The sequence below is a fragment of the Temnothorax americanus genome, unplaced genomic scaffold (genome assembly GCF_048541705.1).
Source record: "Temnothorax americanus isolate GAGA-0224 unplaced genomic scaffold, ASM4854170v1 Scaffold285, whole genome shotgun sequence".
NCBI classification, from domain to species: domain Eukaryota; kingdom Metazoa; phylum Arthropoda; class Insecta; order Hymenoptera; family Formicidae; genus Temnothorax; species Temnothorax americanus.
In genome coordinates, this window is record NW_027509427.1 from 457 (window position 1) to 12,295 (window position 11,839).

An 11,839-nucleotide genomic window follows, 5' to 3' on the forward strand; every position below is an offset into this window, starting at 1 on the left:
ACGAGATAACACCCCCTTTTTCCTAGAAAAATGTTGTTTACCACAAACATGTTCCGACAGGTTTGATGCGTTATCGAGTCGATCATCGTCCCGATGACGTCATTTCTTCCTTTGTTTTTTTTACGTACTGCGTCGTAAAAAATAGCGCGAAATTGTTTAGTCTACGAGATAACACCCCCTTTTTCCTAGAAAAATGTTGTTTACGACAAACATGTTCCGACAGGTTCGATGCGTCATCGACAAAAATACACGCTCCCTACGCAGTGCGCTATCGAGTTAGTCTTACCCACTGTACGCCGCCTAGCGGCGTCGTTGCGAACGAAGCCCCCGTGACCCGACGGACCCCGCGGCGCAACCGCGGACCTCCACGCGGCCCCCCCGCGGACCCCCGCGAACCTCCACGCGGACCCGCGGCGCAACCGCGAACGCGAACGCGAACGCGGACCCCCACCCCCCGCGCGGACCAACGGCGCAGACCAGCGGCGTGGGTGAGTCATCCCGGTGAGTCATCCCGGTGGTATGTCAAGGTCAACCCCCCTTCCCCCCCGCCCCGCGAAAAATCCGATATTTTTGTGTAACCCGATACCCCCCTCCCCCTCACCCCCGCGAAATTCGACATCCTTGTGTAACCCGATACCTTGCCCCTCCCCCTACTCCTCACCCCCGCGTTATCTCCTTGTAACCTAATACCCCTGTGTAACCCGATACCCCCCCTCCCCCTCACCCCTGCGAAATCCGATACCCCCCACCCTCATTCCCTCACCCCCCCGCGTAATCCGATACCCCACCTCCTCCCTCACCCCCCCCCCTCGGAGCTCCCGGATTGGAACTCCCTTAGTATAACTACTGAAATATTATAATATTTTTGCATGCCAGTTATCCTAGAGACTGATTAAAATCGTAAATTCTAATATAAAAATGTCAAGACAATTGTTTTTGAGCAATGAAAGTTAGCCAATAATATCGCGTACAATAGCACGCACTCAAATCAAAACCTACATTTACCTGCGTACCAATCTGTCGTTTGTTATTGATTCTCACACGCTGATTATAGATTTTAACTAAACGGCTGATATTTTTCTATATTTCTTATGTTTTATATAGGCACTTGTAAATAGATACAGTAAAAGGGAAAGAAATAAAAAAGAGAAAAAGAGATAGGATTAAGATAATCATGGTTTTTTTTTAGATAAATTTTTTGGGATTCATGTAAAAAATATTTTCAACAATTTATATACATGTAAGTAACAGATTTAAATGCTGTTGCATTTATTTTGTACATAGTACATTTTGTTTAAGTAATATGCTAACCAGAAGACATTTTTAATTAAAGATGTTACAAGTAAGACGCAGAGTTAACATTTATTTCCCATCTGAGAAAGATATTACAATAACTCATTTTTACTGAGGACTTTCTTCATAGATTTTTCCAAGGTCGGCAGTAATTCGCAATAAGAGTCTACACACTTAGTGGCACACTTTTCAAATTCTTCGCTATACCCGTCTACTTCACTCTGAGTCGGATTTGGTCCCATTTTGTCCTTTATATTATCATTGCATTCCATTATGCACCTTTGTAAGCGATTCTGAAAAATACACATCATACTTTAAAAACTAAAGTATACTTAAAAATTAAGTAAAAAAAAGAACATTTAAAATTTGTTGCTTAAAGCATCCTTTAGCTTGGATATCATACAAATGTGTATATGAAATACATGATAATATACTTTATGTGTGTGTGTGTGGGGGGGGGGGGGTGCGCGTGCGTGCGTGCGTGCGTGCGTGCGTGTGTGTGTGTACAGGGTGATTGAGGAGAAATCTGCAACATTCCAGAAAGTGATAGTATTGGTTATTCTAAGCTAAAAGAGGCATATCAACATGAATCCTATTCCTAACGGTTACCAAGATATTCCGATTATAACGTGAAAAAAGCACTATGCGTATGGAGGAAAAAAAATAAGAGACCAAGACTGACAACAACGTGCAGTTGTTAGTAGTTAGTTGGTTGTTTGTTCTATTGTCCATAATGTCGCATATTATCGACAAAAATTGTATTATATTTTCTAATACATAGGCCAATTAACACGAGGAGCTCGTTAAAACTGAATAGACTCATTCTGTAATAATACAGTCCTCGATTAAATTTTTTAATTGATAAGAAATCGTTGTTGCTACTCGACATCGATTAAACAGTTTAGTCGATGTACAGTCGATAGTATGCGCCCAGCCTAAGGCTATTATAAACAATAGAACAAACAATTAACTAACTATTAACAACACTGCACATCGTTGTCAGTCTTTGTTTTTTATTTCTATCCCTCCATACGCATGGTGCCCTTTTCACGTTATAACCATCAGGCTATCTCGGTAACCGTTAAGAATAGAACCTATGTTGATATAACTCTTTTTGCTTAGAATCATCAATACCTCTCGGAATATTGCAGGTTCCTCCTCAATCACCCTATATATAAATACACATATATTATTATAAATTTAATATATTTTTATTGTGTAATCCTGACAGTATGTGTATGCATGTGTGTTTGCAGCCATCTACCTTTTTACATACTTTAACGTCTTCTAAACAAAATGTTACAAAATACACAATAAGCAGTCAGATCATAGAAATTATATAAATTCAACAATACCTGTACTCGTTCAAATTCTCCTTGAACGTATTGTTGTGCCTTATTTAAAGAGGAACTACAATTCTCCACACAGTTATGTACTTTTTGTATGCTATATGTTTCATTTTCACAACATTGTGCAGCACACTTGTGCATATCTCTCTAAAACCAAATATAATTATATATATATATATATATATTATATTATATAATTGTGTATATACACTGTTATATATAATATATATATAACAGTATATATATAACAGTTTTGTATTATATATATATACTGTTATATGTATATAAGATAGGGAAAAAAGATCGGTACCTGTGAATAACTCAGAAAATATAAGTTTTATAAGAAAATGCTTCAGACAAAAATTGTAGGGTGTAAAAAGATCTATTTACTAATCTTATCAGTTTGGATGGCGTCGCCAAGTTCAGAACAAGATCACCTTGAATTTTTTAAATGAGATTCCCTATTTTTTGTATTATATTTTTGTAGCCTTTGTCAAGACGTTTTCAAAACACTATAATAAACCTTTGTTTCGTTAAAAATTTCTTGAGATATTTTAAATTTTGTCCTAATATTTTTATAGTGAAGTATGAAATATCTCGTAAAGCATTCACTTTTCAATAACTTTACCTAGATACTTTTATACGAGAATATAACATGAAAAATAGGGGGTCGCATTAAAAAAATTCAAGGTGACTTTATCCTGACCTTGATGACGTCATCCAAGATCAAACTGATAAGATCAGTAAATAGATTATTTTACACCCTACAACTTTTGTCTGAAACATTTTTTTTCTAAAATTATGTGATATCAAGATATTTGATTGTCAAAAATAAAATAGGACACCTTGTATATGTATATGAAATATTGTTATATGTATAATATATATATAAAATAAATGAAATATTATTATATATTATTATATATACATATATTTTATATACAGGATGTTCCAGAACTGATAGTACTAGTAGAGAGGGGATAATTCAGGATGAGGGATGACATGAAAAGATAAGTAAAAAATGTAGAATAAAACTTTTTTATACGAGACTTTATTTTTTAGAACACCTTTGAATATTTAGCAGGTATGCACTTAATAAGGCTCCTGGGTACTTATCGCGGCCATGTTGGAATGTGACGTCAGAAGCGAGAAATAATACGTGGAAAATTTTTGCATGGTATATTTCCAAATAAAAAGATATTTGCTTAAAATAATACTACAGATCATTTCAGCACATTCCAAAAATACTCCGAGCTGCATCCTTTTCCCTTGATAGTTATTAAGGAGGTTGGTGAAATCCCGCTGCGGGGCAGGCGGCGCGGCAAGGGGAAAGCATATAGATTTTCGTCGCGTGAAATAAACGAATTTTAGCAAATAAATATGTGGAATGCATTCAATTGCTGTTTCTTAAGATTTAAAGAGTTGTTTGTATAATTGAAACCCAAATACGTGATATTATATATCCACGTTGAAATGACAATAACAAATGTGGTTTAATTTTATTTTTACAATTTCTTGATAACTATAAAGACGAATCATTTCAGTCTTCGAGAAAGTTCTTCCTAAATATGTAAAGAATTATTTGAACCTATTTTCATTAAATTTTATCATTTTTAATATGCTTTCAAGAGAGTTACATTACAAGTTAGATAACATTTTTGCTGTGTCGCCCGTGTATAAGAGAGAGACAAAAGTATAACTTCAATAATTAATTACTCGACAATGCAGACAATTGTCTTCAACTTTGGCATGGACGACAGATTCCTATAGACGAATATCCACCATAAATTTAAACTAATTCTTATCAAATTGATTTGAGCAATCACCCTCCTTAAGGACATTCACCGGTCCTTATACTAAAGAAAATCGATTTTCAATAGATTTTCTTGAAACAGAATATACGTTAATTTTGGTGTGCTTTATGCGTGGTATAAATTTCAGTACCTCTTGCGGTATAAAAATCTAGATACTGTGCCTCAAAGTTTTAACTTTTACTAAATTTTGGTAAAAGTTGAAACTTTAAGGCTCAGTATCTCTTTTATACCGCAAGAGGTAACTGAAATTTATACCACGCATAAAGCACACCTAAATTAACTTATATTCACAGTTTCAAGAAAATCTATAGAATTTCGATTTTCTCTAGTATAAGGACCGGTGAACGTCCTTAAACATCCGTAAAATGAATGTGATACGATGTAGGCTTATGCGCAGGCGCATGACTAGGTTTCGTATTATTCATTTTACGGCTGTTTATTAACTATCAAAGAAAAGGGGTAGACCTAATCTAACCCTCTAAGTATTTTCGAAATGTGCTAAAGTAATCTGAAGTGTTATTTTATGCAAATACCTTTTTTTTGGAAATTCCATGCAAGAATTCTCGACGTGCCAATTCTCAACATTTCTCGCTTCTGCAGACGTCACAATCTCACAAGATGTCAGGAAACAGGAACCTTTAACACACATTTGTGAGGTTACATTAAATCTATTGCATATTGTAGCAGCCAGTGGTTCCCTGTAAAGGGGTCAGGAAAAATAATAATATTATACTTTCGATTACCGTGTCAATCTCTCTGGGCGTGCCCATCTGTCTGTATATTCTACATTCTCCATGTACTACTTACACTCTTATACACTACACATATTGTCACGGTATTGCGAGTGTGTCGAACAATTGAAAGAAAATATCAGTTTAGCTTTTGAAAACTTAAAATCACGAAACATACTGAAAAGTATTTGTACAAAAAACCTCGCCCATTTTCATAAGAAGTTTTAAACTATAGTTCCGGGCCTATAGTCATCAATCATATATAATTTTGTAGGTAATAATGATAATATTAAAGAAAAATAGTTTTAGAGCCTCAAACCCCCGCCGGAAGCAGTTCTGACCTTCTAATGATGTCATTTTATTTATTCGATAACTCATCATCAAAGATATGTCTGTCCAAGATGAGAAATACGTCATTGCTATGCTCAGAAGATGCCTGTATATTAAAAAAAGTGTTAAGGTTATTGTTTTGTTACACTGCCTGAGAAGACCACAGTAATGGCCGAAACGTTTGTTTATTGATTAGCTGTATTGTTCAGAATATAATAAATGTAGCACAAATATCTTGCTAGTTTGCAAGCCCTTTGTTTAAATTTTGCTAAAAAAAAAAAAAAAAAAAAAAAACTAGCACATCCGCCGCTTTATGCTCGAAGGCTTGAAATGCTCGAATCTTTCCTAGAACAAACTTATTTGCATTGGTATCACGTTGTATGGACATCACTGATTGTGTCACTGATTCCGATTTTTTTTACTATGACAATATAATGAATTAGTAAAATTAAGGCCTGCTTAATTTAACCAAATATAAAACCAAGAACTTAGCTAAGAAAATGCGTCAACAAATATAGGCTGCGGTCCACTTGACGCTACAAATGCTTTGGAGCATTCTTCTTCTCCTTCTTTCTTCATTGAAAGAAAAGAGAAGAGGAATGCTTCGAAGCATTTGTAGCGTCAAGTAGACCGCAGCTATAATCATCCAAAAAATATTTAACATTTAATTGTTTGTTATCGCTGTTATCATGAAGAGATGGTTTGGATGCAAAAAGAAATCTTTAGGCGAGGATAAAAACAAAAATTAGAATTCTGGAAGTCATGTTCAACTATAAAATTGTTATGTTCATAAGTTGAATAGCCGCCATAAGAGTACAACCACGAGAGGGCACGATAGCCATAAGAGTACAACCGCGAGAGGGCACGATAGTCATAAGAGTACAACCGCGAGAGGGCACGATAGTCATTTTCCGGTCCCGCCATATATAATAAGCAGCCTTTCCGGCAGACATATTGTAACTCTTAAGGTGGCTCTAAAGTGACATCGTTAGTCAATAATACAACTCACATAAAACTTGATAAAATACATTATGATTTTTCCTAAACATCTTATCTAAATAAAAATTATTAATATTGATAATGTTTCCATTGATTTTTATAAGTAGTTTATAAATTTATAATAACTATAAAAGATCGATTGATTATATGTTGTCTTGATTTTTTCGCGTCAGTGCGCAAGTACTGTGTAGATAGTGTAAATCTAGCAGCCGACTCGCCGTCTCCCCGCTGGCGTATATAACCTCTTAGCGTGTCTATGACATTTTAGCGAATGATTAGTAACACCAAGGTCCGTGGTTCGAATCCGACCCGGCCTTCGTCCCATATATGCTTTGTTGAGAAGTTTTTTCCGATTAAGATTCTTATGGATTAATGATCTGCACGATTGGGAATCGGAAAGGATTCACAATCTGCAAGGTTTAAGATTCGTAAAAAGGATCAAAAAGATTATGAACGTGTGTATCACGGTGGTAGTGTGAATGAATGAATGACTAGGTCTACATTGCTTGTGCTAATTACCTTAGGGTACAAGGCACCTTATTTCCTCATCCGAGGAATGTAACTGATAAAACCCCCCTATGACATTTTACTTCCGTGACACGCACATGCATCATCACTTTCTCGATCAAATATTTCTTAAAAATCCATGGCAACACACAACCTTTCATATACCACTGGAAAGCTTGTGATTTCATCTTTCAGTGTTCAGTTTTTTATTAACATCTCTAGTTTTTCTTAAAAGATATCATATCATTTCCGGTAAAAATTCAATAACCTCCCATAAGAGCTATGTTAAAAAGTGATTTTTTATATTGCTCGCTTGCAATAATTTACATGGCAACAGGGTCTCAAATTTTAAGAGATGGTTTATTATATGTTAAAGAACAACCTCCCAAAGTTTTATTTATATGGCTAGTCTTTTAGTTTACCTTAGAGCCACCTTAACTCGGTCGCATGACCGCTTCCTCGCACGCAATAAAGACGAGTTATTTTGTACTTGATGAACAATTACTACCTACTCCTGTACATAATAAAAATAAAAAAATCATTAGTTGATTGCAAGCGTGTATTTATTTCGGAATTAGTTAGTCAGTGATGTCCATATAAAGATACCAATAAAATATGTCCTGGATGGAGGGAGCATGAAGCGGTGGATGTACTCTAGTTGCTTTATTTTTTTAATATACATTTTAATATCATTAGGAGGTCACAGAATCTCTGCTTCTGGCAGAGATTTGAAGGTCTAAAACTATATTTTTTCTTCAATTTACCATTATTATCTAAAATTATGTATGATTGATGACTAGGCCCGGATAGCCCCAAAAAAATGGGTAAAGTTCCTTAATATATATGATAAAACGGGTAATTATTTAGTATAGGGGAACTAGCCCCAATAATCTTGACCTTGACATATGCTGTCAAGGACATGACCCTGAGTAACTTTTCCTTATAACTTAATCGTCGCTCATTGCTTATTTAAAAGTTATGAACAAAAAAGTTTGAGAAATATAACAGTTTGTGTCGATACTAAGGGAAGTAATTTGCTGATATGTGTACTGTCTACTGCACTTATATCAGCAACATACTTCCTTCAGTCAGTACTGATACAAACTTGTATATTTTTTAAACTTTTTTTGTTCATAACTTTTAAATAAGCATGACCCACGATTAAGTTATAAGGAAAAGTTACTCAGGGTCATGTTCTTGACAATATATGTCAAGGTCAAGATCATTGGAGGTATCTCCCCTTATCTTCATTTTTACCCTTTTCTATGCTAACTATTCTCTACTTTAACAAAAAGACTGTTCAATATATAAACGATTCACTGCTTTAAAAAACCTTCCTTCGTTCATACATATACTATTTCTACATACATTTGTTTTTACCTTTTAATACTCAAAATAACTGCTACATTTTTCAAACTTAGTTTGTTAATAACTTTTTAATGAAGAATGAGCGACGGCTAAGTTATAAGGAAAAGTTACTCAGGGTCATATCCTTGCCAACATATGTCAAGGTCAAGGTCATTGGGGCTGGTTCCTTTATACTAAATAATTACCATTCAAAATTGTTTTTCTGAAAAACAAAGCCTTGTATAAAAAGTTTATTCTACATTTTTAATTTATTTTTTCATGCAGAATCACCTTCCTGTTTGCATCGACAGAGTGAGTTCTTGACCCAGCAAACACAGAATACACTTTTGATAGCAAATTGTCGCCAAGATGGCATCAAATTGAATTTGATGCCATCTTGGCGACAATTTGCTATCAAAGGTGTATTCTGTGTTTGCTGGGAACATTCTGTATACATAAAATTGTTAATTATAATAAACATCTTTTACAATATTAGTAAATATATATAAATTGAATAATTAAATCTGTTCTATATCAAATTCAAAGGTTGTTATTCAAAAGAATAACAAGTTATTATTAAGAGACCAGTTTATTTTCAAAGTTTTTAAATAAGCAATCTTCTAGACATTTTTCTTCTTGTAAAGGATGTTTATAAATCATTATTTGATCAAAATTTATTGATATACTCATTAAATTATAATTAAATACAACTTATTTGATTAATAGGATAGATTTTTAAAAATTTATAGAAACTTATACAAATTTTTAGGAATAACTATTAAAAATATTTTTATTTTTTTTATGATACTATTCGACGATTTTCATTAGGTCTGTTTTTTATAGTTGAACAAGTGTACATTCTTTGTATTTAAATAGATATATGCATGTTTGAAAATTGATGAAGAGAAGTTTTAATGCAGTCTATTGCAGCAATAAAAAAAACAAACCTATTATCACATCCTTTATATGCCAATATACACATGTAAATAAAATCTTAATTATTACAGTCGCTAAAGATATTTGTGTATTCTCTATAATTAATAAATTATATAATATATAATAATAATATTACATGTTTACATATATACTTTTATTTCTGTAATTATAAAAAAAAACATAATTAAATGTATATTTTACATACGTACATACTACAATCAGTCAGCATATAACCTGAAATTCAACAGAAGTACCTGCATTTTCCGTAAATATGTCTTGTCAATCTCTTCGACCATTTTCGTCATATGATCTTCGACTCGTTTTCTCTGTTCTTCCATTTTTACTTTAAACGTTTATTATAATTTGATTATATTTGTAATACAAAATATGTGATACAAAATTCATGAACCGATACCGCTAAACCTAACCTAACCTAACTTAACCGGCGAAATGAACGAGCTTCAGCTTAAGCTTAAGCCCCTTGCACAATGGCCGCGTTCAGCAGACACAACTTTTAAGTTCGTCTTATCAACACTATGCGTTAATTGGTTGGTTCTAAAAGTAAGAGCCAATCACGTTCGACTGCTACTCAGCGGCTTGGTCTGCTGAACGCGTCCAATGCCAGGCAATAGGCAATAGGAACAGGAAATAACCAAAAAATCGTTTATTACAACCTAAAAAATTTAAATGCTATAATTGGTTAGAAACAAGCAATAAGCACAGAATTTCTAGAGTCCTACATACGAGTCTGGCCACTGAGTAGACTCACGCGCATTGGTTCAATCAATCTTTTGTAACAAAATGGCGAAACCAATTAGAATGCGATTATTGCCCTCTTCATCTTCTTCACCTCATAGAAGTTAGCCGAACAACTTCGACTTATGACATTTTTTTACGAATTGATTGTTAGTCGTTTGTTATTGATTGTTAGACTAATTAGAACGTTTGTTAGTTAATAGTTTTTACGTAATCACAAAAATAATTTGTAGTGTTAATTTAGCCGGTAAATATAGAATTCTTTACAATTTTCGGTTCAAACCGGGGTCAATTGATGCGGAATCGTTTATTAGTTCTAAATATACTAATTAAAACGTTTGTTAGATCACGGTTTCGCTTAAAAAAGCGAAAAAATTGTACTTATATCGTTTAGCTGCGGTGCTGTAGATTGTCGGTAAGCGGATTTTAGCGGAACAGAATACGACCCCAGACAATGTAGCCAACCCCGAAACTGCCCACAGCTGCGTGCGCCATCGCGCCATCTTTCGCAAGATCCGTGAACTACTGCTGTGACATAATTGCTGCTCTGCGTGAATATTTTTGTGAAAAATCAGAAAAATATACACGATCGTTTCAAAGCTCTCATTTTTATTCCAGGTTTTCAATCTCAATTTCAAAGGTACGTTATTGTTTGTGCACGTCTTCTGAAGGGTGGGAAAGTTTAATTTCGTACATATTACGTATACAACTGTTTATATTAGAAAATAAGGTTATGAGGTGACAGAATTTTAAAATTATTTTCAATTATTACTAATTATTTGACAATCCCACCCTTTATTAGTACCTCTACTTTACTCCTGTAAAAGGATTTTGCGATGTAAAGCCGTTTCGAAATGAGACCTTTGACTGTAATTGTCGGTAATTTGAACGGCTTTAGCATCCCCCATCGACATATAAGTATGGACTACGCGATTCCTACATAAAAGTTTTCAAAAAGTGTCCTAACCTCTACCTCGTTTCTTCTTTGTCTGTACGCGACCTCTACCAGTCGCTATCTCTTTTCTTCTACCGGTGAGTCATCGGTCATATTTTTCTATACCTGGCGTAGTCCATACTATATGTCGATGGCATCCCCTTTTTTAATCGGAGAATCTAGGGAGAATCATGTTAATTTGGAGACTGTGATACCGGCCCTATTATTACTACGTTTACGCGAGCGTTACTTCTGTAGTAACTTACAATGAGGGTGCCATTACATGGAGCGCGGAAACGCGGAAACGCGGAAGCGCGGAAGACAAAATTTACTAGATTTCCGTCGATCCGTTCCGTCTGTTTTGAATGCTTAATATTACATGGAGCATATTTTGAGCGGAAAAGCGGAACGGAGAATTATAAAATATTAATTTTTAACGGTATTTATTGATTAAAATGCTTGTATTCAATAGATAAGCTGAAAAGATAAGCATATTAATAAAAATTGCAATGAATTAAGTGAACACAATTTTAAGAAATGAATACAAATGTCTATTTGTCACTATACTGTTCCGCTTTTCCGCGCAAATTGTGCGTGTTTAATCACATTGAAAAAAAGCTTTTACACATATCTTCGATTACTTTATTATTTAATAAAAGTGGCAGTATAATATTATAGATCNNAACATCNTGTTNNTGNNTNTNGGGTGCGTTCAGCCGATACTCCGCTAGCCTAGCAATCGTGAGCAGTCCGCTCGTTTTCGCTCGTTTCCTCTCCTTTGACCCAATGGATTAAAGAGGAGAGGAAAACGAGCGAAAACGAGCGACTGCTCACGATTGCCTA

General features: G+C 34.5%; 1 protein-coding gene and 1 long non-coding RNA gene across 2 annotated transcripts; both read right to left on the reverse strand.

Annotated features, from left to right (window-relative positions):
* Positions 1-1,229: 1,229 nt before the first annotated feature.
* On the reverse strand, positions 1,230-9,765 carry LOC143899741 (protein FAM136A). The gene is made up of 3 exons (XM_077410265.1): positions 9,561-9,765; positions 2,649-2,789; positions 1,230-1,586 (listed from the first exon to the last, which is right to left on the reverse strand). Exons 1-3 carry the CDS (start codon positions 9,642-9,644, stop codon positions 1,386-1,388), a joined length of 426 nt encoding a protein of 141 aa, XP_077266391.1. The 5' UTR covers positions 9,645-9,765; the 3' UTR covers positions 1,230-1,385.
* LOC143899743 (uncharacterized) lies at positions 6,125-8,397 on the reverse strand. Its single transcript, XR_013257590.1, has 2 exons — positions 7,036-8,397; positions 6,125-6,926 (listed from the first exon to the last, which is right to left on the reverse strand). It is a non-coding gene; the product is annotated as an uncharacterized LOC143899743 (long non-coding RNA).
* Positions 9,766-11,839: the final 2,074 nt, after the last annotated feature.

Bases quoted from the DNA above. Each gene is read 5' to 3' on its own strand.
- LOC143899741 (XM_077410265.1), bottom strand. From the start codon at position 9,644: ATGGAAGAACAGAGAAAACGAGTCGAAGATCATATGACGAAAATGGTC. The intron at 2,790-9,560 runs GTACTTCTGTTG...ATTTGGTTTTAG, and splicing joins CATATTTACGGAAAATGCAG to AGAGATATGCACAAGTGTGC. The intron at 1,587-2,648 runs GTATTGTTGAAT...TGTATTTTTCAG, and splicing joins GAGAATTTGAACGAGTACAG to AATCGCTTACAAAGGTGCAT.